Source organism: Penicillium paradoxum (genome assembly GCF_028828445.1).
Source record: "Penicillium paradoxum strain IBT 22861 chromosome Unknown utg000002l_segment0_segment0, whole genome shotgun sequence".
NCBI lineage: Eukaryota > Fungi > Ascomycota > Eurotiomycetes > Eurotiales > Aspergillaceae > Penicillium > Penicillium paradoxum.
This window is the reverse complement of record NW_026643180.1, coordinates 3,143,246-3,169,483: the sequence shown is the minus strand read 5'-3', so window position 1 is coordinate 3,169,483 and position 26,238 is coordinate 3,143,246. Positions and strand designations below refer to the sequence as shown.

The window sequence follows — 26,238 nt, the reverse complement described above, 5'->3', positions numbered from 1 at the left end:
GGGTTGCTTTTCTATATACAAGCCAGGCTAGAGGTCGGTTCAATAACACAAATAGTACACAGCCCTAAAGTTAAAGATACGGTCCACTGGTGTTTCCCAGGGGAGAGTTGATACTCACCTTCCGAAGACTGCGTGACCCCTGCTGGAACTCCAGACCAGTCTAGGAAGGCCAGTCCCTGTAGAGTGTGGATGCTACATATCTTTGATGCGCGGCTTTGGGGGTGGATGTTCCAAATTGGATTAGTACAAGCATGAACCGTTTGGGAAAACACAGAGGGCTTAAATAAGAAACCTGGAAGGTGCGCCAAAAGCCTAGAGGTCAGCTAGCAAATCACATCTTACCTTCATGACCAAATGGGCATTGTCAACAGGACCGATTAAGACCTGCAGTTTTAAGGTCGAGACTACAAGCGCAAAGTCGACGGCTTTGAAGGCGAATGGTTGATCATTCAGTTGTTTAGAGAAGTCGAATACAATCGAGCCGTTACTGGAGATGGTGTAAAGGTGAAGGTGTAGCTGTAGCTGTGTGACGAATTTGCTGACCCCTGAGATAACCGAATTACAGCGAAAATTGTTTTCCCTTTGCCGCTAGAAGTTTTTTTTCCCGAAGTCGCGTCGCCAACAGACATAAAAGAGACACATCATCAAGCGACCGAAGTGTGCAATAGCCGATGAAGTTGCCGAGTCGTGGCGCTCCGTTTGTTTTCATCTTTTTTCAATCGTTGAGACGAGATCCGATAGCAATTGACATAACAAAGACAAGCGACGCCCCGTGGCCCGTCACCCAAATCCCGCATTAAAACAATCCCAGGAACAAAGAAAAAAAAGGGGGTGAGAATTGGGCAGTTGGTAAAACATGGGAACCAGAAACCAAAGAGACATCAAAGACCAGTTCTGGTTAGAAAATAAAGGGTGACACTTTACCTGCCAGCATACCGATCCTCACCACCAGCGCCGCCGCCAGCGCTGCTGCGGGCCTGGCCTTCGTAGGAACGTCCACCACCACCAGCGTAGGGGTCGCGAGCTTCACGGGGAGGACCGGCAGCATCGAAGCTAGGAGGGTTGGCATCACGATCGTAGTAACCACCACCGCCGCCGCCACCGCCACGAGGTTCATCACCACCGCCACCACCACGGCGATCTTCACGGGCGTAACGGTCATCGCGACCACCACCGTAGCGGTCACCACCACCGCGGTATCCGTAGTCATCACGCGATTCACGACGGCCACCGTACTCGCGACCACCACCACCGCCGCCACCGTAGTCACGACGGCCATAGTCACGACCATAGTCACGGCCGTAATCGCGGCGGTCGTTGTAAGAATCGTAGCGACCATAGCGAGAGTAGTCGTCATCGCGACGGCGCCAGCCACCACCAGCGGGGCCACGGCGGTCATCATAACGGTCACGGCGAGGGCCGCCACGACCACCAGGGCCACCAGGACCACCAGGACCATCTGAACGAAGCAGAAAAAAATCACGTAAGCTTATGCATTGCGCGAGGGTCGCAAGGGGAAAGGGATGATGAAACTTACCACGTTTGGGAGGACCGAAGTATTTGCCAGGAGTGGGAGTACGAGGACGGGCACGGCGAGCCTTCTCGATGCTCAGGGTGCGACCCTCGATGACCTCGCCTTGGAGACCCTCCTTGGCGGCATCAGCCTGCTCGGCAGTGACCATGTTCACGAAACCGAAGCCACGAGACTCCTTAGTGTGGGGGTCAAGCATGATGGAGCAGTTATCAACATCGCCGTATTTCTCGAACAGACGCGAAATATCGGACTCGGTCAGGCGAGGGTGGATACCAGTGACGAAGAGGTTGGAGCCAGAGTTGATGGCACCTTCATCCTCTTCCTCGACGGGCTTGCGAGCCAAAGGAGCTCTATCGGGGGGTTGATTAATTTTGAATTGATGTAATAGATCGGATAAATACAAACCTATCGTCAGAGCGGCCGTTGGGGGAGCGGCTGCGAGCACGGTCGCGGTCGGCTCGAGGCTCATCGCGAGGAGAGGCGCTGCGCTCGCGGTCGTACCGGGGCTCGTCTATTAAAAAGGATGAATATCTTCAGGCGCATCAGAATTGACGTAATACACATACCCGCGTAACGGCCGGAATCGTTGTCGTAGTCAGCCATGATGAGTGAAAGGACCGAAGGGTGTAGGATGGAAGAAGGAAGAAAGAGAAGTTGGAAAGCTGATAAGACACGCTAAGCAAAGCTACACCCGAAGTTTCAGGCAGAAATGCAACACTACGCACTTTACAACTTCGTGGATTTAGGTGAATTAAAGAAGCAGTTTTCAGAGGGAATAAAATATTTTCTCTCCTAATTTTAACAAACTGCAAGCTCATGCAGGGGGGTCATGACTACGACAAACAGCTACTGTGCCAAGACTTAAGCAATCATGTAAAAAGCTGCCTGTAACTATATGAACTACACAGAACTCCATGAACTCCAACTCCTTGAACCAAACCACCTCGCTAAACTCAGGGTTGGGAATCAACCATGCACGCCGCATGTCCCGGAAGTTATCATCGTGAGCCTCGCAAACGTCGAGTCCGGCGGGTATTCTGTTGTGGAGCAGCCGAAGAGTTGGTGATGGCCTCGACCTTCATATCTCCATCATCCACCAGGTCTTTCAATCCTTCAAGTTCGTCCTCGTCCAGTTCACTAAGCTCTTCGCTCATTCCACGCATTACATCACGTCCCGTCCACCGTTCCTCGTGAATAGTCGTGCCAACAGGATCGAATGGCTGCATATACCATTGAATGCCACCCAAAGCCAAAGGAAGCTGCTGGTCTTGTTCAGTCAAGATCGGTGTGGGGTGTCGATAATAGATGGGGGCGCTGTTGATAGCTTCTTCAGCAGGCGGTAGTTCTTCTGGGCCAGATGTTTCAGGGTGCTGTTCGTCTGCAGCGGGCTGGGTCTCGGATGGAACCTCGGTAGTAAGGATAGGTTCTTCGACTCCTTCCATGGCATCAGGGTGAGCAGCCAACTCAGCATCTCCCTCTGGCTCGACGGAATCACCGTTCCGTGACATCAAACTGTGGTCGAGGATCACATCTAGCTCCTTCAATTCTTTCTCGAATGGTTTGCGGTTCAGCTCGCTCTCCTTCCGAATCGCGTCCTCCAGAGAAGGTTGAATGACCTTGATGATCCGCTTTGCCAATTTTCTCTTCTCGCGTTGCTCCAGGCTGAGCTCTGGAGCGCGACCGCTGATCTGCGCTTGAAGTTCAGCGGTGTCGCCAGCGGGCTCAACCCCAATTTCCGACGTAAAAAGGCTAGCTAGATCAGCGGAGAAGGCAGCAACAGATGGATAAAATCGTTCGTTGAGCCTCTGCCGGATTGACATCAAGCCTAGAGCAAACACACCCTTGCCATCAAGTCTGGGATAAAGTCAGTAAAGTCGGTGGGAGTAAGGCATACGAATGTCTTACAGTTGGGCCTTCTCAAAAATTGGCCATAGAAGTGGGAACGTAGGGAAGTAGACGAGATCGACGATGCTACGAAGCATCTCTGCATCCTTCAACTTCTCCCTCTCTCGTTTCTTCACCTCATCACATAGCATCCTTAATCGGTCTAGATCCTTGTAAAGACGCTCGCCAAACTCGATACGACGCTCCAAACGTTTATGTCCGGGAACACCCATCGCTACATAGTCTCTTCGTGTCATTTCCATGGACGAGAATGTCTCCAACTGCAATTGGAGTCGTTTGAGCAATGCTGCCCCACGCCTGGCCTCTCGTTTCAATGTCCAATACTTCGAAGCATCCTCGGCATATTGCTTTCTTTGGCGAACCGTAAACCGCCCAAGAGAGGCAATCACCGAGTTTAATACAACCTGAGGAATAACTGGGGCACCGGAAGGTAGCTTCCAGATCATTCGAGGAACACGCTTCCGTTTATTTCCGCCCACAGTCAGAGTGATGCGAGGAGTGAGAGTGCGGTCCTCTTCCCCACCATCATCAGGATGTGCCGGGCCCATCGAGAGTGCTGCAGCTTGGCTGTCTCCCCAGCGCCTACCCTGCATGGTATCACGGTAATATTCGATGGCATCGGCAGTCGCAGAATCGGTACCATGTTCTAGTCGCCAATCAGGAGGAACATGCTTGTCGCAGAAAGCCTTGAGGAGGTGGGAATCCATAAGACCATGACCAATCTTCATCTTCAGGTAGAGCTGAGCCCTACGTGCACACGAGACATGGAAAGCAACAAAGCAGTTTTTATTGCTGCACTGGATGGACGCACCCATCCGCTGCTTGCAAATGTAGCAATTCAGCTTCCACCGACTGCGGGGAACTTTCTCGACATCGGTCACCGGCTCCATAAGAGATGGATTGCCAATAGAGACTTCAGGAATCCAGAAAGAGCAAAGTAGATGAGCCCATTTAGAGGAGGTTGTTTGCTTGAATGCACCCTCAGTATTGGGGCAGAAAATGCAGTTAGTGGCACCTCTTCCCAGCAGCTGGCATTTGCGGCAAAGCCACTGGCCTTCTGGAATAAAGGGGACGCCATAGCACTCTTGATGTACTGCTAGATCGCAACCATCACAGAAAACAATTGCATTGGAATTTTCACAATCACCATCATCACAAATAGCACACTTGCTATCTTGTTCTTCGCCCGGTCCGACAGTCTCGCCGTTGACTGCAGCCGCGGAGCTAGAACGAAGACGACCAGTTTGTGGAGGTTTGGGATTCGGCTTTGGAATGCGCTTCTCGAGGGCGTGCCACTCTCTCTCAATTTTGGTCATGGTGATCTCAAATACAGCAGGCTTGATCGGCTCAAGCTGATCCTCACGTCGCTTGGCATTATATTCTTCCAACCACTTCTCGTCCTGCTCATCCATGTCGTACTCAACACGTCCGATGGTGGTATTCACATCGCCTTCCGTCATCGCAGGTTGGATCACATCCAGGTCATCTTCTTGTGTGCCTTCGGTCATTCGAATAAAGCGCCGGTCATGACGAAGGAACAAATCGCTCTCCTGATACCCTACGTTTGCCATGGTTCGGTCAACATAGTTCTGATGCCCGATGCCCTTCTTCTCGTAGAATGTGAATGGGTCACGCAGTCTAAACGATGGCTTAGGCAATGTCAGTTTCTCCCGGGGATTTGGACCCGGGGGTGGTATAATCTTATGTCCCTGTTGCGCAAGTAGCGCATTGAGAATGGCCTCCGGACGACGCGGCGGGCGACCAGGCCTGCGCTTGATTGGAATTGGAGTTGCCATCTCACTTGTTACGATCACTGGAGATCCAGAATGGTCCAAGACCGTCGCACCAGCCAGTGACTCCAGGCTCAAGACAGGAGCAGAGGGATCTGGAGCATCAACCTCTTCAGAGGTGAAGACGGCAAGCTTGCCATCGATGTCCAAATCAGGATGGAACTCCTCCCACCCGCGTTCTTCACGTGGTTTATATCCATCGCCCTGTTGTAGAGCGAGAGCAGCAGCTGTGGAGGAAGGGAAGCGACCGCGATTCTGGTTCTTATCGCGCCTTGGACGCGATATAGAGGGTGGTGTTGTCGGTATGATGGGTGGCGGTGGAGGAGCCAGTAGTGGTTGTTCCATCTCACGAGGTTGACGGCCCCGACCACTTGTAGAGGGCCGTCGCGGAGTAGTAGCTTTCTTAGGTGATTCTTGAGTAGCGACAGCGGCGGCAGCAGCAGCAGCATCAAAGTCGACGAATCTTCCTCCTCCTCCAGGGCCACCTGGAACGTACTTTCGCTTCTTTGTAGGAGGTCCCTCAGGGGAGTCGAAGGAGGCGCTATTGGATGTTCTAAGAGAGGGCCTAGGTCGACTGCGTGACGGGCGACCAGGGATTGAATGTCTAGCTGACGGTGCCATAATTTAAGACCGAGCTTTCGGATGTGTATGTTGATCGTTGGGGTTGGTGATTGTTAATCGGACGGCGTCAGGTCGCGTGCAGAGGCCGACTCGGGCAGGGCCTCGGGGGAATATCAAAGTTGCGAGTGTGGAGTCATGCGACAGCAGAACCGAAATGAATGGGCGCAAAGGACGCAGAGGACGCCAAAGCCCGTGGAAGCTGAGAGGCGCGATGAGGTGTTTTGTTATCTGGTCAAGGCGGAGACACCCGAGCTGTCTAGGTCAGTTGGCCTGAGGCGCCAATATGCTCCAAACACTCCACAGCTTGACATGAGACCTGACACAGCTGTCCCCTCAGAGCTAACATTTGCAACTTTCTTTCTTCGCTTCAGCTTTGATTTCCCATTTCTGCACAAATCTACAATATGAGCGGCTCCAGCGAGAACAGGTACGCATTCGCCACTCCAAACACCATCCGCTCCATCGCCGCTAACTGTTACTGTCTTGCTAAGATGGCGGGGTGGACCCAGTCGTCAGGCGTCACAGCGCAACTCGAACAATCGTGATAAAACAGGAGGACAAGCAAGCGCACGTGATAACAATGCTGCTTGGAGCGCATCCAACCCTCCACAGGAACAACACGTCCCCGTACGAGGCTTCAACACCGCAGAGGTTAAGAATATTCTGAAGAAGGGTAGGTGGTCGCGTTCGATCGGCATGTACAAGGCTGACCAACGGCTTGCAATACAACAGGATCTGCAGGTACGCTCTATCGCTAATTTTGCGAATGCTTAAGTCTAACTCATGCGCCCTTACTACAGAGGGCAAATCAACACTTTACAAACCTATTTCTAAGGATGGTCCTAAGGACGGTTCTAAGGACGGTTCTAACCAGCGATCCGCTGCCTGGGGCCCCAAGGGTACACTCTCCCTTCGAATCACAGCATGGTCTTGAGCAAGTATTAACCTCATTACAGCGCAAAACATGGCAAACGGGAGGGACTTCTTCTTGGAGCTTCGAAAACAGATTGCTGCGCTGCAGCGAACCGGCCCCCCTGTCGGCGGCTAATCACGACGATTACGACTTCATTATCTCAAAGTACTTGCATTGCACAGTCGGTTGGTCGCGAGTTTGGTTCGTTTTCAGGGGTTACAACGGCGCATCTTCGATACCCTACTGTGGAGGATGCATGGATTATGAGTGGATTCGGAGGTTACATGGCATCGGCGTCTCTGATGATTCTGGGTCTTACATGTCAATAATGCACTATTGCTCTATTTTACAATTGATTCATTATAATTCATGTGCTGCATCACGAAATGTTTGGGGAGGAGATTGCGATGTCTTATACGACCTATTGTACAGCGGGGTATGTCACTAATATACAAATACATACTATGTAGCCTTCGAACTGCAATGCTCAATTTCGGATCCAGCCTCCTGGGCCAAGGATACCTCCATCGTCTGCTTGCGGATCAAGCGTCCATTTGCGCAGAGGACGACAGCTGAAATCCGATCGGAAGCCAGCCTCGAACATCTCAATGCCCGCCCATCCAATCATGGCTGCATTGTCTGTACACAAGTATGGAGGCGGAGCCACGATCTTGATCTTGCCGAAGCCGCGCACATCCAAGAATGACGTGAGAACTTTCATAAGGAACTGGTTGGCAGCGACTCCGCCACTGACAACAAGAGTCTTGATCTCATCCTTGCCGGTGTTGTGCGGGCGCAGAGTTTCCAGGGCGATGACAGTCCGCGAGGCAAGATGCTCGAAAGAGACACGCATTACTTCTCGACCAAGATCGACACGCTCTGCATGCGACATCTCAGTATTCGCACTGTTACTGTGAATGATCTTCCCGACCATGCTCGAAATCGAAGAGAAGCTGAACTGCAGCATCCGCGTATTCGCGAATGGAGTGGTAAGAGACCAACCCCACTCGCTTTTGCGTTTGACTATTTCTTTGCCCCGGGAATCTGGAGGCAAGTAATCTGCGAAATCACCTTTGCCATTCGGGAAGACGAATTGCTCCAGCGTCTTGCCATACATGGTACTTTTGGCCTCCTGGAGCAAAGTAGCAGGCAAGATATCTCGTGCGGATTTATCGAGTGCTTCTCCCATGGCTATATCTTCGCTTGTGGCGAGGATTTTGTGGTCTGTGAGACTCTTGGAGTGAACCAAAATCGTATGGCCGCCGGAAACTAGGATAGACAGGAAAGGAAATTCGGGCGCCATTGTCGATGGTTCGGGCTTGGCCTCGTTTTCCAGACATGAAACGAGTCGAGGTGTCAATAGATGTGCCTGCATATGATGCACGCCGACCATGGGAATCTGCCATCCCACTGACAGCGCTTTGCCAGTATCGAGACCGACGGATAGGTTGGACCGCATTCCGGGGCCTCTTGTGGCGGATATGAAATCGGGTAGGCGGCGATAAGTCCCATCTGCAAGTTTGAGTCCGCTTCCTGTTTTCGACTCTGGTAGGTAGTTGAGGGCTTTCTGTACGAGGTTTGCAAGATGGTCTTGGTGGGATTCGAGGGCGATGATGGGGTGAATGCCGCGATGCGCGCGCGTGTCTGCCGTTACATTTTCGAGGAAGTGAATTTTAGCTGCACTTCCGGTCGCTTTGGTTGTTTTCTCAACGATCGCTACTGATGTGTCGTCACTGTTGGTAGCAATCAATTAGTTGGGGACTTTCCGAGACGGACTTCCACCACCGCTTACCATGACGTTTCAATGGCCAACGTGAGTAAACCACGCCTATAGGCTAGACATCGCCTCGCATTGAGGGCAGATCTGCGAAATTTCGCAGCAGGGGCCACTGAGAATAACATTTGTAGGATGCTTCACATACAGACCGGCGACAGGGGCGAAAAAGATCGGACGCGCACGGGCCGGAGAAGCCCTCGAACGGTGCCCTAAAACAGGTACCAAAACGGCAATCTGTAATCATTTCCTTGCACTATTTGAGCTAAGGACTACGGAGTACATATATATACGGGTCTTGAATCTGCTAGTTACTTTAGAATCTTGGCAATGTCCATGTAGGGCTGAGAACACTGTTGCATTTGCGATAACGATCGACTAGGTTAAAACATTTGTACTCAAATCAAAATCATCAATCCAGGTCCCATCATAACGTCATATATATGGCTGTTCCTCCAGAACATTGATATCTCGTGTTCTTCTCAGCCACAGGATTTGCGGTACACATGCTTTCAAGCAGCCCGAAGCAGCCCGGAGGATGTTGACTGGTTCTGGGCTTCGATGAAGCGCGAGAGAAAGCTCAATCATTCAGAGAGCCGTACCAAGAGTATCAATGAGTACCTGGCTTCTGTCATCTCTAGGTCTTTGCATTTCAATTCGAGATTGTTGATGGTCGAGCACCCTAGGTGTTGAGAGGGTGAACTGGTCAACCCGCACTCGACCCGAGGTATTGAATGGCACCGTTGCAAAAGCGACATGCTGAACCCCCAAGTCATTCATAGCAACCTTATTACGCGCCATTACTCCGGCCGTGGACGGTCATTAGTGATACAGAACTCAAATCATCTCTCACTGGCGAACCGTCCATCGGCGCTCTTCTCGTGACATCTTCATGTGCTTGCCGTAATATTCGTCTGGATTTTCAATCGGCGTCACGCAGTGAACAGTTGGTGTTGCCTGGAATTGAATGCGCTTGTCAATAGCGCCCGCTCGCGAGGCCGGCTGCTTCTTGAGGATGCTCTTCGATGAACAAGAGTTTGTGTATGAGTAACTTGGCATTTGCAATGACGAGAATCTCATGCTGGTCGGGCTCGCGGCGGAAATGGGTGAGACAGGTGTGCGAGGAAGAGCACTTGGTGACTTGAGTGACAATGAGGGCCGAGGGACGTTCTGTGCAGTAGAGATGCTCAGAGAGAGCTTTGGTCTGACGGCGGCACGGGCAGTGTACATTGTGACGAATGATGAATCCACGATAGTTGAGGGAGGTTAGGAGAACAACGATGATATTGATGTGAAGTTTTTTTTGGATTTCACAGGGAGACTTTGATCAACAAAGTTATTCCCAAGAAGCAAGGAGAGAAATAAATTATTGACGTCAATGTAGATAGGAAGGAGTTGAAAAACTCGCTTGGGCCAGCCAAGTAGAAACGCGGTACGAAAATAGAAGAAGCGAAAATAGAAAAATCTCAAACAATATGTAAAAATAATCTCCTGAGAGACAGATGGGGGCGGCTATATACAGTTGAGAGAAGGGAGATGCAGGGCTGGGGGCCAGCTTGTTCTTCCTAAGCGCCCAGGCTATGCACAACGGGGCACAAGTCACTACCCCATCACACACTTGAGGTTCTAACTTTGGAAAGCTTCGGTGCTCTGCAGCCAATGAGAATCTTTGCGGGTTGACGACCCATCAACTTAGTGTGATGTGATGGATGTTGAGATTCTGCGATAGGCTGAGGTGGCGAGCAGCCCCTGCAGCCAACTGCACTTGGAACCGCACTTTGTTTGGATCTTCAATTCAGTTTGAGTACTCCGTACTCCGTATTGCGTGGACTATCAATAGGCAAGGAAGATCACACTTCTATCATGTGCAACCGTGCATTATTGGATGCCATCCCCGCATTATCACAGTGACTAGCAGTGATAGCCATCGCTACTGGACGTCCATGGGACTGATTGGTCTAAACAGTGGATAACCTATTCCGTGGGCATACTATAATTAGATAGCACACGGCTCAGGGCAGCGATCAGGATTTGTAACTTTGAAAGCGGAGTAATAGGCTGGAAGAGTAAGAAAAGAAATGGCCCCATTGGGCGTGTCTTCTTATGGGGGCAAAAGGTACGGTGAATGTTCAATTATTTTAGGTGGTTGTCAGGCTGTTTGGCTCTTATTTTGGGAATCCTTCACCCAGATCTACGGAGTAGTAGATAAATGCAGCATAATGGCACATCTCGCCCAGGAGCACCCCGTGCCCCGTACCCCGTACGGAGTATATGGATACACTCCTTAAAAAGCCCAGAATCAAGGACGCGTGATTGACATACTACGTCTGGATTGTGTACAGGCATCCTATATGGCCCAAATGTGACGGAACAATCAGAAGAATAAAGCATATTTTCGGTTCTTTTCTTCCCAAAGGTTGGCCAGCAAATAGCTATATCTCTATGGAGCAAGCACCAACGGTTGAGCGACATGCCTGGTTCCAAAATTAGAAAAGCAGGACAGACACATGTTGATAGATTGCGTGGAAACACAAGGTGTTTGGGCCAAAATACTGACTTGAGCTTCGATGAGCCCAAAGCAATCTATGCGATTCTATTTGTGAGGCTTAGAGCTTAGGCTGGGCAGGCAAGGCTTTCATGGCGTGTTGGGAAGATCTACTATCCGCTGGGGGCAGGGCTTAAGATGTTTGGAATAGGCTGTGACTTGCTTTGGCTGACTCGGGTATTGTGAACATTGGGATGGACAAGGCCTAGTAGTGACAATTTCCATTGTCAAACAAGCTTCTTGTTCTCCCAGTATCTATGTAAGCATATCAATCAGGTAGATTAGTCCCACGAGGGATTTGAAAATTCTATCTCTCCGTGTGTTAGGTATAGACACCGAGCCTATCCATTTTTGAATTCAGTCTATGGAAGTGGATTGTAGAAGGTGAAAGGTAGACAAAATCAAACAGGAATAAATTTATAAAGCTATAGATCGCAGGCTTGATGCCGTTGCTGTGGAAGACGTCCGAGAAAAAGAACCTCGGCCATCTCCCTCTCCCCACCAGCTACTCCGTACAAACCTTCGACCTGCTCAAGCAGGAGCCAAGAAGTATCTTTCACAACTATCGGAGGGAGAATACCTTGGCGGTGCGGATATGCATGCAGTCGTTGATTTCAAAGAGAAGCAATCCATAGTCACCGAATTGAGTGAGGTTTGAAATGACCTCAAGAAGTACCCCGTATGATAGATTGGACCACAAGGTCCTCCGTACATCAGACCCATCGGGAGATCTTAAATCCTGCCAAGCCCGCGCCTGAGTTGCCTGAGGCAACGTGGATATGCTTGGCTCCCGGTGAATGCCTGGGAAGGCGAAAAGGAGATCGAGATGTGCTCGGGTGTTATAGCTACACACCGCTATGGCGCAGTTGATATTGAACACCTGCGGGGTATTCCGAACCACGTACGACTTTTTCTTCCGGAGGATACCGATTATCATAGTAGACGTCAGATACTCTATTTTCTCCAACTTCAGAGCAATTGAGTTTGTCATTGCGGGGAGAACCGTGCACTATAGGAATAAGGAGCACCTTCGAGGCAAGTTTACGCGTCCCAGTCTAGAATCAAGGAACATTCTCGATGGTTGAGGTATGTTGTATGGGGGACAGAGGTATACCGGTCTATGCCTAAAGATCCTATCTTATGCTCCGCATACAACGGAGATGAGCCGAGCTACCGAGTTCTGGAAAACTGAGAGAGGGGGGACCCGAAGGAGCCCAATCAAAAGCAGGGTCTCCAATTCTTCGCCCCATTGACTCCGCACCGAACTCGGACGATGCCTTTGACGTCTCTGCGCCTTTTCGCTCTCACCGGTCCCGAGACCATGTGACAGCATCCATCCGGTTTCTTCTCGTTCGTAGAGATGGTTTTTTGCTTTTGTTGCTTTTGTTGTTGCTTTTGTTGTTGCTTTTGTTGTTTTTTTTATTGTTGTTTTTTTTCTTTGAAAGTCGCCCGCTGACTGTATTTTTTTCCCCGTTTCTTTTCGTCTTTTTTTGCCTCCGTCCCTGGATGTGACGGCTGGTTCGGGTCCCTGGGGCCGTGGCTCGTGGCAATGATATGCCCCTAGAAACAAGGTTATCCAAATTGTTCTCGAACAATCAGAAAGAAAACCACCCGTAGACCAAATGAGGCGGGCAAATGAAGTCATGCGGAGATCGGTGGAAAGAGACTATGATTCGGCCCCAAGATCTGCCCGGGTAAATAACGCCATTGAAAGCCTTCAGGTGAAAAAAAATTGAAAAATTCAACGTGGCCACGAATAAAACAAGTGTAAATCGGATTCCTATATCTATTAGGTTGTATATCAACTAAGAAAAACCAAGCCTAGAGCGTATCATTCCTATATTAGCATAACTTTTTATTCATCCGTTTTATTATTTTTTTTTTTGACTCAATCCTCCCCTTCTCCACTCCTCAATCCCTTCTTTCCCCAAGCTTTCTCAATTTTGGGACTTTCTTTTGGATTTGGTTTTTTTTTGAAGGGAATCAGTTGATTTAGATACACAATGGCTAGTGTCAAGGACAGCGTGAAAGAGCAGCTCTTGGGCAGCACAGAGTCGCCTCAGTTGTCACACCAATCGCGTTCGAATTTCGTTCGTCATGCGCAAAAGGACGAGAATGGCGACCTGTTCATGACTCAGGAGGACTTCATTAATGCCGTGGCACCCAAGCAGGAAGACTATGTAAGTGCCACTGGCGGACGCAAAAGTACCTAAATCTTGAACGCGATGGCTGATATGGTTTCCTCTCAATAGCACAAGATTAAGCGCGAACAATATGGTGTCCTGTTCAACGTGGCAGACCGGCGGAGAGCCGGCAAGCTGAACCTCGCCGACTGGGCGACTTTTGAAAACCTCCTTGCGAAGCCCGACGCCGAGTACGAGATCGCCTTCCGTCTCTTCGACTTCGATGGAACGGGAACTGTCAAATTCGACGCCGTGGAGGGATTATATAACCTCAACAAGAGTGCCGATAGCATTCCTTTCGATTGGCACTCAGAATGGGCCTCGCTGTACGGAGGCCGCTCCAAGAGTCGCCATGACATGACCTACCCTCAATTCGCCCAGATGCTGCGCGGTCTGCAGGGTGAACGTATTCGACAGGCTTTCCACACCTTTGATAAGGACGGCGATGGCTTTATCCAACCGGAAGAATTCCAGCGCATTATCCTCGAGACCTCAAAACACAAGCTGTCGGACCATGTCCTCGAGAACCTTCCCACCCTGTGCAATATCTCGACCAGCAACCGTATTTCCTATGCCAACGTTCGTGCTTTCCAGAACGTCATGCGCGAAATGGATATCATTGACTTGGTTGTGGGCGAGGCTACAAAGAAGAGCAAGGATGGCAAGATCACTCGCGCCGACTTCTTGGACGAGGCCGCTCGCGTCACTCGCTTCTCCCAGTTCACCCCCATGGAGGCCGATATTCTGTTCCACTTCGCTGGCCTGGATGCACCCTCGGGGCGTCTTTCGCAGAAAGACTTTGCAAAGGTCATTGACGCCTCATGGCGTATCCCTGTGATGGCTGCTGGCCAAATTGCCTCTGCTGGACAGGAGGTTGCGGAGAAGACCAAGAGCGTGCTCCACAGCGTTTTGGAGTCTGCACACCACTTTGGTCTTGGTAGTATTGCGGGTGCTTTCGGTGCTTTCATGGTTTACCCCATTGACCTGGTCAAGACCCGCCTGCAAAATCAGCGTTCTAGTCGCCCCGGCGAAAGACTGTACAACAACTCCATCGATTGCGCTAGGAAGGTTATCCGCAATGAGGGTTTCACCGGTCTGTACTCCGGTGTCATTCCTCAATTGATTGGTGTGGCGCCCGAGAAGGCTATCAAGCTCACTGTGAACGATCTCGTTCGCGGCTTCTTCACAGACAAGGATACTCACAGGATCAAGTACATCCATGAGGTTTTGGCCGGTGGAACTGCAGGTGCTTGTCAAGTTGTCTTCACCAACCCCCTCGAGATTGTCAAGATCCGTCTGCAGGTGCAGGGTGAAATTGCGAAGAACGTGGAGGGTGTCCCTCGCCGCTCAGCCCTGTGGATTGTCAAGAACCTGGGTCTGATGGGCCTGTACAAGGGAGCTAGCGCCTGTCTCCTCCGCGATGTTCCCTTCTCTGCTATCTACTTCCCCACCTACGCCCACTTGAAGTCCGACTTCTTCGGCGAAACCGCCACCAACAAGCTGGGCGTCCTCCAGCTCCTCACTGCCGGTGCTATTGCTGGTATGCCCGCCGCCTACCTGACCACCCCCTGCGACGTCATCAAAACCCGTCTGCAGGTCGAAGCTCGCAAGGGTGATACCAAGTACACTGGCCTTCGTCACTGTGCTTCCACCATCTGGAAAGAGGAGGGTCTGGCTGCCTTCTTCAAGGGTGGACCCGCCCGTATCATGCGTTCTTCACCTCAATTCGGTTTCACCTTGGCCGCCTACGAAGTCCTGCAGAAGGCTCTCCCTATGCCCGGTGAGGGCGATGCCATCACACCCACAGGCCATGTGGAGCCTGGTGTCGGCGGACAGGGTGCTAAGGCCCCCCTGCCTTATCTCCGTTCAAGGAACGCTCTCAAGCTCATCCTTGATCTTGACCAGAACATCGGCCGGGTGCAGGTCCCGCGGCCCGAGAACTGGCCCAAGTTCCTCCAGGGCTCACAAAAGTGATAGACTTCCGAGATTTATCATTTTACTGTCATTTCTGATCACTCTGATCTTCATTTGTCTTTGGTTTTTCTCAGCGATATGTTTCTTATTTCTCATTTCTCATTTTGGTTAAGGCATTTCTTTCCATCAATTTAGCATGAGATCTTTCTCAATCTTGTTCCGAATTTCCTTCCTTGTTCGCCCTCTTTGTAGTTCTGTTGGGCTTGTCTTGGATGTGCATTCCTCTTTTCATGATGTCTTCTCTTTGTTTCTTGAAAATCAACCTGTTTGTGCATTGTATTAACAGCAGATAGATTTGGAAAGAAGGTGCGTGGGTTGTCATAGAGAGCTGGGGTTGTGGTGTTCCTATCAATCTATATTCATCTTAGGATGACCATGTCTCTGAATCCTAGGAAATATAAATGCAGGCAACTAGTACTGTCCTTTCAACTTTCCTCAAATTTAGATCTCTATACTGAGTAAGTGGATATATCTTATTTTACGCCAATTGAGGGAATCTTGTGGGTCGTTATGATGGAATCTACGCCAGATAAAGACTAGTTCTAGGGTTGTTTATCTCGATTCTAGAAGAATATGTACATGAAGTGTGATTCGCTAGCTCACAAACGGGTATCTGAGTCTGACGAGGAAAGATTCCCTGTACAGGTGATGTTACATTTATCTCCCTGGAGATATTGACAGTCATGGACCCAGTCCATGTGCCTGGGACATGCTAGACCCAAATATTGTGAATCGAAGAATCTCCAACATGATCTAGGAGATCAATTGGACATAGTGCCTCGGTGAGTCAGTTTGAGTCAGATGGCTATATGAAAGAGCTCCAAGAACAGAGATTCGTTCATTATGAGAATGGAATTGAATCCCCATTCAATAGAATCTTGACTTTCGTGTCGACCCTGTCTTGACAGCCTCGTCCTTGGTCTTGTCTTCCGCTGGTTGTGTGGATTGCTTCTGCTCTGTCTTGGGCTCTTCGAATTTCTCTGGTTGGGACTGGCCGGTCTTCTTCTGATGCCACAAGGAATCTTCGGCTTCAATCTCACGCAGTACTATAAAAGCAAAATTGTCAGACCCCAGCGATGAAATGCAATAACCGGACAACTGGGTTACCCACCTTCATCCCACTCTCTTTCCTTCGCCTCGTCGCCAGTTCCCAGCAGCTTTTCCACATCGACCGCTTCTCCATTCTTGACTCGCGCAATCACCTCCCGTAGGAGCTCAATCTTCGCATCCGTCGTGCGAGTATATGCCGCATAGCTGTTCTTCAAAGTGATCATGCGAATGGCCTGCGAGCCGATCAAAGTAAAGATGATGATGTAAAACGTTGCGGGGTTCCATTCTTTAGATTTCTCTTTTGACGGATCTTTGCGCGCTCTGCCATTGCGAATAAACCGGGGAATCATCGCCGTCCATACTGACGTGTCCGCGATCTTCGGAAGGCGATCGGAGGTGGAATATGAGCGCCCAGCCGGGGCACGACATTGCCTGGTCACATTTAACGTAGAGGGAGCAGAGAAGATATGTCTGCCAAGCCCGAACGGCCTGAATCTGAAAACTGCGGCCATGGTCGTGTCTAGTAGCGTCGGTCGATCTAAAGAAAGCGGGAAAAGTTGAGGTCGTGATTGCCTCAGGCGATAAGGCTATCAACGCCCAATGGGGTATAGCGCTGTTGTTGCTGCGACAACCCCCGTTTAGAGAGTCGCCGATAGCGATTGCACATCAAAGGCCCGACGCGAGCGATGACCTCAGTACTGCAGCTTTGATTTAAACGACAAACTACAAATGGCGGTCACCGTCCTACCGGGCAGCTCTCTAACAGAGTCAGTGAAACAGGCTCTCCGCTCAACGACGACATGCTCAGATGCCACCGTGTTGTCCCTCCAAACACTCCTCCGCGCGCCGCCCAAGATGGCCGAGAAATCCACGAAACGCACAAAATCCATCAGAGAACCTGCCGCTGCACCGCCGATGAGAACGAGAACCTCCCGCGCTACCAAGACGAAATCTACGAGCGAGGCTGCCTTACAAACATTGGCCGATCATGACGCGGCGGCATTGTCGTGTCAGGAGAAGCTGGTCTTCGCTACGGAGGTGTTCAATGCCACATTAAAGACTCTTACAGATGCGGCCAAAACCTCTGCAGCAAAGCGTCAAAACAATTCTTCCGAAAATGCCAGTGGCCTCGACGCGGGCATTACCTCCGCTGCCGAGTGCGCCAGGTTTTCTTTGTCCACACTGCGCGCTCTTAAGAACGACGCCGGGAACGACCAATTCCCGAACATGCAGCTGGAGCAAGGACTGTGTGTTCTTGCAGGAAAACTTATTTCCTTGGGGCTGAACGACATTGCATACAAAGAGCTACGACTGTTGAAACGAAGAATCCAACAATATCTAGATCGCGGAAAGACTGGGAAGAAAAGCCCGGAATCGAAGGAATCGACGGACGAAGAAGTTGCAAAAGAACGCATGTCGGATCTTTTGACGTTTGCACACATCTCAAATGCGAAGCCATTGTTCGGCTTGCTTGTTCCGTTCCACTCGAATGTGATGAGGCTGTTTGCTGCGGATCGAAGAGCCTCGACAATCCAGAAGGTCTGCTCTTCTTTGCAACTTTCTGATCCTAGTAGCCCTGCCCAAGTTATCCTGGCTGCCTTGAAATCGGGCCAACTCTCAAATGACAAAGCTGCTCTCCAACTACAACTACTCTCGAATACCATTCTATCGCTTTGTTCGGGCACATCATTCTCAAAGGACGAGGCATCAAATAGTTTGAAGCCTATTACATCATTAACCTTGCAACTACTTTCCCTCGAGGTTCGATGTTTAAGCTGGAAGCTGTCTGGTCATGTTTGTGACGAGGGCAAGGAAGTCTTCGACCCTTTGCTTCGTTATTTTGTCAACTTTTCTCACCGTAGCAAGGGCATCGAGAAAGTGGAGTTTGCTTCAATCTACAAAACAGTCACCCGACTCCAAACATCGGTTTCTGAGATTAAGAAATCATCAGAACCACTGAATGCCACTCAGCCCGCCAAGCTTGTGACCATCCTCGGCCAGCTGGCTTTCGACGCGGGCTGCTTTGATGAGTCTATGAAGCTGTTCAACCAGGCTATCAATCCTCTCTCGAAAACTCAAAGTCTGTCATTAGCTACCGTTCGATGCAAAATTGCATCTGTCCATTTTCAAGCCCTGAAAACATCGAAAAAGTTCTTGAAAGGCTCTTTGAGCTCTCTGTCAGAGGCGACTGACTCACTAGGGTTGCAACTCAGAGGCAGCGCAAATGACCTGGACGAACTCCTTGTTGAGGCAGCAAGACTGAAGAAGGTGGCTCTTGCATGGTTTGGAGAAGCTATCACGCAAAGTTTCGAGACTGAAGGCGAGAAAAATCAGGTTGCCGGCCAGATCAGGGAATATCTTCAAGCGTTCCTCAGGTTTCTCAGACGCTATGTTGGGCGACAACCAACAGAAGATAGCGACGAAAGGGAGGTTGAGATATTCAACAAACGCATTGAAATTTCTAGAAGCATCATTCTTGCTGCCATCGACTCAACTGTCGCCATTGGGAAGCTTTCTATCATGTCCCAGAGGCCACCTTGGGAAGACATGCTTCCCATTCTGTCCGATTGCCACCGCCTACTTTCGACTATTGAAAATCCCGATGGACAAAGCACAGAGACGACAGAAAATCTAGGGATGGCATTGGTTAAACTTTCAAACCTATTTTGGTCTCGATACATCAAGGCAAAAGAAGCTGGACAGGGCTCTCGAGAACTTATTCCCCTTCTCAAACAATCCACCCAGCTGCTTTCGAGCTGCTCACCTTCTCAACGCAACACAGCCTTTGCAGCCCTCAAGTTCGAACGAATGGCTCACCTGTACCTCGACGGCCATATGTACAGTGAATCGGAGAAGATGTTCCGACAGTCAATTGAAGAATACATTCTCTCTGGCACCCTAGAGCAGATCGTCAAAAGCAGTGGGGCACAAAATCCAAGTATGGTCAACCAGGATCCCAAAAGCCCTGGCTTCATGCTTGGTCGTGTACTTTCCGCCCTTCTAAAGATGAAGCTGCGCAGGAAGGGATCTCACTCTTCTGCTGTTTATGATGATAGCGAATTGAATTTTGAACAGAGAGGTCTGCTTCTGGAGTGGCAGATGAACCTGCTTGTGGACATGCACAGTTACGCCTTGAACGAAGAAGAGTTCCGCTCAATGCTTGGATCGGCTGTTTCCTCTCTACTCGATCTTTACCCCCTCGACACCTACCCCATTCGTCATTCCCGTGTGATTCTCTCTGCCTTGCGGCTTCTACTGGAGCACCCTACCGCCTTGGATTCATCCATGATTGAAACTCTGTTGAATACAGGGAAAGAAGCATTGGATGCAGGCGTACAGGTTCGAGATGACATTGAGCTCGCTTCGTTTGCAATCCATATTTGTAACTCATTGCGTATCATCATTGGCTTCCACCGCGGCAAGATCGATCCCAGTGAACTCGACGATACACTTGCGTCATGGACTTCATTGGCTCGTCAATGCCGTGAATGGAAAACAATGCTGCTTTGCATCAGCGACACAGACTACTGGGTTTTGCAGTTGAAAGCCCTAGTAGATTATACAGAAATACATGGGCTCTGGAAGGCTCAACTCTGCACTCTGGAACTGATCTTGCGTGCTGCCGAGCTCCAGCAATCAGGAGATCTGTCAGATGCTATCATCATTCTGTCACGCTTGGTACTGCAAAATTGTCGCCTGGGATATTGTCAAAAGGCAGCTGAACTGCTCTCGCGCGGCGAACAGTATCTTGCTCAAACTAAGGTATCATCTCTCGCCACTATTTCCTATCAAGTTTCACGAGTGGAATACCTATTGGAGACTGGAGAACCCGACAAAGCGGCAGATGTTCTTTCGACAGCCCATGCGCTCTATGAAAAGTGCCAAAAGTCAGAGCTGAGCAACTTGAGTGTCCTCTCGAAGATTTCTTGGGAGAGACTAGTGGCAGATGCTGCGTTTGTTCAGTCCCGTTTATTCTCCGCACAGGGCTCAGCTACCCAAGCTCTCTACTTCGCGAAACTGTCTGTGAGATTGAACTGCCGGATCTGGGCCAAGGTTGAGCGGCTCGCTCAAAGAAAGCAAGACAAATTGTTGCCTGCTGCAGCAAGCTCTGAAGTTGAGGCTGTTGCTGATGGTATTGCCAAGCTTGATTTGTCTCAGAAGGGATCTTCCCCGGATGTATCTGCCAGCTATATTCAAGGCGCGCCTTTCTGGCCGCACTTGGGCTCCCACCACACGTGTTTGTTGAATCTCGCCACGTTATCTGCCCACCATGGCTTGTTCCAGGATGCTATCTACTACGCCGAACAGGCTCTGAAGATTGATAAGACTCTCGATGCCAATGCACGACTACTTGCGGCGCAGACTCAGCTCGGCTGCCATTGGATCATTAGTGGGCATTTGGATGAGGGACAGGATCAACTCTCTGCCGCAGCTGAGTCGTCTAAACAAACTCAAAGAAGTATTGAAACCGTGTCCTTCCAAATGGCACTTGCGTCCTTGTATAAAATACAAGGCGCTCACGACAAAGCACTTCGCGTTCTCCTTGAAGCAGACAAAATAATCACTGCTCTTGCCTCTGCCGATACGCCTGCAAATTTTGAGGCGTCAGGCGTGGCTGAAATTGAAGAAAAGATGGACAAGCTACGCGTCAGAGCAAGCAGTCGACGAACACCAACCCCTACCACAACTACTACTACGCGGCGGACTCGTTCAACGAGTTCCGCTGTCGCCAAAACTACCAAGAAAGCACCAGCTCCAAAACCAACTCTACCTGAAGTCGAATCTAAGTCCCTATTACAACTCAAAGGCAACATTCTCAGACAGCAAGCTGATTGTCTGCGAGAACTGCGTGATTTCGAGCGATCTGCGCAAACGCTTGCGGAAGCCAGACAATTCGCCGTGGCTCGAGAAAGCAAGATCACTTTGGAAATCGGCGAAAGCGAGCATCTACTAGCTGATGCGATCCGCCGTTTTGCCAGCCATGCCGTGTACTGCGTCCTACCGGAATCTACAATTTCATTGCCATCGCTCAAGACACCCAGCAAAACGGCAATCGAGCCTAGCATACCCGCGAAGCCTTCCACTAGAAGAACCAGAGCTGCACCCAAAACCTCGCGCACCAAGGCCCAAAAGGCCAGCGAGGACTTCTCAGTCATGCTTTCCAAGGCAAGCGATTGTCTTGCCAGTGTCTTCTCTGATGCCACTATTCTAGGCTCAACGCTTGATAGCCACGCAGCATCACGCTTGATGAGCCGAATCTCTATGCTATCGCATGCAACTTCTCCCGGGATCCCAGCCACTCTGGCTCAATCGCCCGCAAATATGAATGGTAAGTCCCCGGAACCCATTTAGTTCTACTAGTATCTAACCTTTTGACCAGAGATCGGACGTGTTGGCGCATTTGCTCGGGAACGTATGGCTATTGATATCGACCGTCAGCTAGCTGACTTCGCCGACCCTCTTCTCTGGCCAACCTCTTTCCCCTCGGCTGTCGAGCTGGATGATGACCTTTGCTCCAACTTTACACAGGACTACGTCGACATTCTGCCCGAAAGCTGGAATGTCCTCTCTCTGTCACTGAGTGCAGACCAAACTGAATTTGTGGTTTCGCGGCTTCAGAAGGACCGTTCCCCGTTCCTTTTGCGCCTTCCCCTCCACCGAGGTAACTCGGAAGATGACGATGAAGAGCAATTTACTTTTGAGGATGGCAAAGGGGAGATGCAAGAACTCATCAAGCTGGCCAACGAAAGTGCCCATGCAGCTAAGCTCCAGACCGACAAGCTCTCGAAGAAGGAATGGTGGAAGACCCGCGAAGCCCTCGATCGTCGGATGGAAAGTGTCCTCCAGAACATCGAGAATATCTGGTTTGGTGGATTCCGCGGCGTTTTCTCGCCGCTGTCGCGGGAAACGACCGCGTTGGCCCGGTTCGCAAGCACTTTCCAAAACATACTTGACAAGCATCTTCCTTCTCGACAAAAAGGCGGCAAGGCCGCCGGACCCCGGCTCACCCTGCATCAGAATGTAGTGGACTTGTTCGTCGGGCTTCGTGATCTTGAGGAGCAAGAAGAGCCCGAAGATACGCTGATGGATCTACTTTATTTCGTCGTGGATATCCTACAGTTCCAGGGCGAGCGCAATGCCTACGACGAGATTGACTTCGACATGATGGTCGTCGACACTCTTGATGCCTTGCGATGCTATCATGAAGCTGCACGCGATGAGCTTGCAGCACGGCCACCGAAACACACCATTCTCGTCCTTGACAAAGCCCTCCATCTGTTCCCATGGGAATCTCTTCCCTGTCTTCAAGGATACCCTGTCTGTCGTGTCCCATCCCTCGAGTGCCTCCGGGACCGAGTTCTCCAATTCCGCGAGTCATCATCCGGGGCCATCGTGGACCGCAAGTCGGGCGCGTATGTCCTCAATCCGACAGGCGATCTCCTCACAACGCAGACAACATTCGAGCAAGATCTCTCGCGGTTCAAATCCTGGACGGCAGTCGTACAGCGTGAACCTACCGAAGACGAATTCCGCGATTGCCTCGAGAAAAAGGGTCTCTTCCTCTATTTCGGCCACGGCAGCGGCGCCCAGTACATCCGCGGCCGCACAGTCAAGCGGCTCACACAATGCGCTGTTACCTTCCTTATGGGATGTAGCAGTGGCACCTTGACCGAAGCTGGCGAGTATGAGCCCTACGGCACGCCGCTGAATTATCTCCATGCAGGCAGTCCGGCGCTCGTGGCCACACTGTGGGATGTTACGGACCGGGACATTGATCGGTTTACAACCACCGCCTTTGATGCCTGGGGTCTCGTTGAGAAGAAAGATAAAAAAGATAAGGACCGAGAAGATGTCGGACTTGATGCGGCAGTTGCGCGCTCTCGCACAGCGTGTGTGTTGAAGTATCTGAACGGTGCGGCGCCTGTCGTCTACGGAGTCCCGGTGTTTTTGGAGTAAATGAGCGATGTTTGTTTTCTTTTGCCTGTGTACATATACCTTGGCGTTTTCCCCACTGTGGGCAGCAATCTGATTTGACTCTATGATTAATGTTGTAATATATCTTCCTTCTGTGGCTCTACACAAATGCATATAGTAACATTGTTTAGACGGGAATCTGGGGATGAATGTGTTATATTGTCCGATGGAGTTCCCAGCTAGCACTAGACATCCACAAGGACACATCACTAGATACTAGTATCCAGCATCCCTGGGAATATGAATCTCGAAGTACAGCCCAAGTGCTCATAGTGGACCTTTCCCCTCATGCGGGACACTTCCCCACCATAAAAACGTCAATCCTCGTTTTTCCGACTTCCTTTTCCCCTTCCACCCTGTTCTACGAGTAACACATCGACAATGTCCGTCACCACAAACGCTACCATTGCCTCCTTCGGCGGAAAGCTCCTCAAACTGAGCCATGCCGCCACCACCACAAAATGCGAGATGAAATTCAACCTCTTCCTGCCTCCTCAAGCTCAGACACAGAAGGTCCCCGTGTTGATTTACCTCTCCGGCCTGACCTGCACCGCCGAGAACTGCTCCGAGAAGGGCTTCTTCCAGCACGGTGCAAGCAAGAAGGGAATCGCCGTGCTGTACCCCGATACCAGCCCACGTATGTCCTTCTATCTGGATTGCTTTGCACCAGTTCGATTCCAAGTCATATATAATCCTTGCATGAGACAAGAAGTACAACCACTAATGTATTTATTCGATTAAAGGCGGCCTTAACATCCAAGGCGAGGATGATGCATACGACTTCGGCTCCGGCGCTGGCTTCTACGTCGATGCCACGAAAGCCCCCTACGACGCCGGTTATAACATGTACAGCTACGTCACCGAGGAGCTGCCGAAGACTGTCTTTGCTGCTTTTCCCCAGTTGGATGCCAGCCGCGTTAGTATCACCGGCCACAGTATGGGTGGACACGGTGCTCTTACTTTGGTAAGTATTACGCTATTTATCCTGGTATTGTTCGGAAGACCTGGAATTATATTACATAGAAGCAAGCACATCTATTCTACATTGAGTAAGGCTAACCAATTCGCCAGTTCCTCCGCAACCCAGGCAAGTACAAGTCCGTCTCGGCCTTCGCTCCCATCACGAACCCGATCAACTGCCCCTGGGGCCAGAAGGCATTCAAGGGCTACTTTGGCGATGACCAGCAGGATAAGTGGAAGGAGCACGATGCTACCGAGTTGATTAAGAAGTGGAGCGGCGGTCCTCTGGATGTTCTGATTGATGTCGTAAGTCTTCTTTACACCTCCATTCTCCACTATGTTTTTAGGCAACGTCTAACTCGCTTCTAGGGCACCGGCGACAACTTCTATAAGCAAGGCCAACTTCTTCCTGAGAACCTCGAAGCCGCAGCCCGCGACGCAGGCATCACCGGCCTCAATATCCGCTACCAGCCCGACTATGACCACTCTTACTATACCATGGCTACTTTTGCGGATGACCACATTGAGCATGCGGCCAAGTATCTCTTTGCATAGTGTGTGGCTCTTCTCCTAACTCTTAAATTCCCTTTCGGTTTCAAGGGGAGGAAAATGTCAATGTTCACTTGTCTGGTCGTATATCCCTTCTTGTAAACTGTTTCTGATGGGCTTTTTCTTTCTTGTGCTCAGCGAGCAACAGGCTGTTAGGTCCATGATATAAAGAGCTGTGAGCAGGAATTGTTTGCTTCTCTGTGCCTTGGACTTCAGGGTTGAGGACTGATGGGTTATATTAGCAAGTGTCTTGTTCTTGGAGAATTCACTACCTTCTCCTCGATATATATAACTTTTTTTTCTCTTTCCCGCAATCCGCAATAGGTGCTCATCAATAAACCTATACTTCCTGTTAGAATTCAATTTTCAACGTATCTCCGTCTTCCTACTCTTCAACTGCCAAATCCTTGCAACAAAATACCAGTCACCTCGTATACCCTCCTTCCACTTGGTCCTACCACATGAGGGTCAAACACACAGGACATGGCTCTCAAATATATTATCCCTCAACTGGCAGATGCTTACAGAAATGCCTTGATCCCAACCAAACGACTTCCAACTTTCGCACCGATAGCGACAACGAGAGCCCAACCTGGAATATCGACTGGAGTGATGCGATCACGAAAGTCAAACACCTACATTCAACAAAGCAGACCAAAAAAAACGACCCGGTTCCAAGATATCTCCTACTATTCAACTGCTGCACGCCGTGTTTCCTCCATTTGTATATCCAGACTGCCGGTCCTTGCGCATAACTTCATCTTGGCTCGATATCGGCCTCGACCGTGTTCTCCTCGACTCCACAAGGGAGTCAATAGTATGCCGATATTTCTTGAGCATACTGTTGCAAATGAAACCGGTACGGAGTCTTCATTTTTGGCTATTAAGACGGGCTTCCTGGGTCCTCCAGCGAGCAAATCGAGTCCGGATCTGCGAGCTGATGACGACTTCTTTGCCATCTCTGATGCCGCTGAGATCTGGGGCTCGTGCGAAATGGTGGCAACCCGGTGGCCGGATCGATGCTTTGGAGATACATATACGGGGAAATGGGGGTTGGGTTTGGTCTTCCTGGGCTGGAAGGTATATATAAGACTGTCAACGGTTCGGCAACTTCTTCGGATTTTGGTGGTATGTCGAATATGAACGATGAGGGGTGATGGGCTGAGTATACGAGCTAAAGCTTAGTATTGAGCCTGTGACGCGACTACAAGGTTAGGGATTGGTATTCTTCGAGGTTCTTTCTGTTGTTTGTTGACGTGGATATTCTGTAGGAATACGAAATGGTGTTGCGAGTGGGAATGATGGGCTTATTCCAGTGGGCTAGTTGATCATGTTCTGGGGGCTTTTGGAATCTACAGTGTTCTACCTAGACCATAGCCAATGCTTGTTGATCTAGGACGATACTGAAAATGGTATTAGGTGCTGAGATCTCAAGTCTTTTGGATGGGGGTTTTGGTATATGTTC

General features: G+C 50.3%; 9 protein-coding genes across 9 annotated transcripts; 4 read left to right on the top strand and 5 right to left on the bottom strand.

Annotated features, from left to right (window-relative positions):
- Positions 1-920: 920 nt before the first annotated feature.
- On the bottom strand, positions 921-2,137 carry N7457_001136 (RNA recognition motif domain-containing protein; the record flags this gene model as incomplete). Its single annotated transcript, XM_057172182.1, has 3 exons — positions 921-1,884; positions 1,940-2,045; positions 2,101-2,137. 3 exons carry the CDS (start codon positions 2,135-2,137, stop codon positions 921-923), a joined length of 1,107 nt encoding a protein of 368 aa, XP_057036085.1.
- A 395-nt stretch (positions 2,138-2,532) lies between these two features.
- On the bottom strand, positions 2,533-5,850 carry N7457_001135 (putative PHD finger domain protein; the record flags this gene model as incomplete). Its single annotated transcript, XM_057172181.1, has 2 exons — positions 2,533-3,388; positions 3,440-5,850. The coding sequence occupies 2 exons, from the start codon at positions 5,848-5,850 to the stop codon at positions 2,533-2,535; spliced, it is 3,267 nt and encodes a 1,088-aa protein (XP_057036084.1).
- A 404-nt stretch (positions 5,851-6,254) lies between these two features.
- Positions 6,255-6,898, top strand: N7457_001134 (uncharacterized protein; the record flags this gene model as incomplete). Its single annotated transcript, XM_057172180.1, has 5 exons — positions 6,255-6,277; positions 6,342-6,523; positions 6,583-6,591; positions 6,651-6,749; positions 6,807-6,898. 5 exons carry the CDS (start codon positions 6,255-6,257, stop codon positions 6,896-6,898), a joined length of 405 nt encoding a protein of 134 aa, XP_057036083.1.
- Positions 6,899-7,250: 352 nt separating this feature from the next.
- N7457_001133 (N(6)-L-threonylcarbamoyladenine synthase family protein) lies at positions 7,251-8,665 on the bottom strand (the record flags this gene model as incomplete). Its single annotated transcript, XM_057172179.1, has 2 exons — positions 7,251-8,496; positions 8,556-8,665. The coding sequence occupies 2 exons, from the start codon at positions 8,663-8,665 to the stop codon at positions 7,251-7,253; spliced, it is 1,356 nt and encodes a 451-aa protein (XP_057036082.1).
- A 721-nt stretch (positions 8,666-9,386) lies between these two features.
- N7457_001132 (uncharacterized protein) lies at positions 9,387-9,767 on the bottom strand (the record flags this gene model as incomplete). Its single annotated transcript, XM_057172178.1, has 1 exon — positions 9,387-9,767. The coding sequence occupies one exon, from the start codon at positions 9,765-9,767 to the stop codon at positions 9,387-9,389; it is 381 nt and encodes a 126-aa protein (XP_057036081.1).
- Positions 9,768-13,085: 3,318 nt separating this feature from the next.
- N7457_001131 (citrin) lies at positions 13,086-15,239 on the top strand (the record flags this gene model as incomplete). The annotated part of the gene is made up of 2 exons (XM_057172177.1): positions 13,086-13,262; positions 13,335-15,239. The coding sequence occupies 2 exons, from the start codon at positions 13,086-13,088 to the stop codon at positions 15,237-15,239; spliced, it is 2,082 nt and encodes a 693-aa protein (XP_057036080.1).
- An 867-nt stretch (positions 15,240-16,106) lies between these two features.
- On the bottom strand, positions 16,107-16,801 carry N7457_001130 (DUF5321 domain-containing protein; the record flags this gene model as incomplete). The annotated part of the gene is made up of 2 exons (XM_057172176.1): positions 16,107-16,285; positions 16,351-16,801. 2 exons carry the CDS (start codon positions 16,799-16,801, stop codon positions 16,107-16,109), a joined length of 630 nt encoding a protein of 209 aa, XP_057036079.1.
- A 217-nt stretch (positions 16,802-17,018) lies between these two features.
- N7457_001129 (C50 family peptidase) lies at positions 17,019-23,246 on the top strand (the record flags this gene model as incomplete). The annotated part of the gene is made up of 2 exons (XM_057172175.1): positions 17,019-21,618; positions 21,670-23,246. 2 exons carry the CDS (start codon positions 17,019-17,021, stop codon positions 23,244-23,246), a joined length of 6,177 nt encoding a protein of 2,058 aa, XP_057036078.1.
- A 399-nt stretch (positions 23,247-23,645) lies between these two features.
- On the top strand, positions 23,646-24,779 carry N7457_001128 (S-formylglutathione hydrolase; the record flags this gene model as incomplete). The annotated part of the gene is made up of 4 exons (XM_057172174.1): positions 23,646-23,901; positions 24,008-24,228; positions 24,336-24,530; positions 24,594-24,779. 4 exons carry the CDS (start codon positions 23,646-23,648, stop codon positions 24,777-24,779), a joined length of 858 nt encoding a protein of 285 aa, XP_057036077.1.
- Between the last annotated feature and the right edge of the window lie 1,459 nt (positions 24,780-26,238).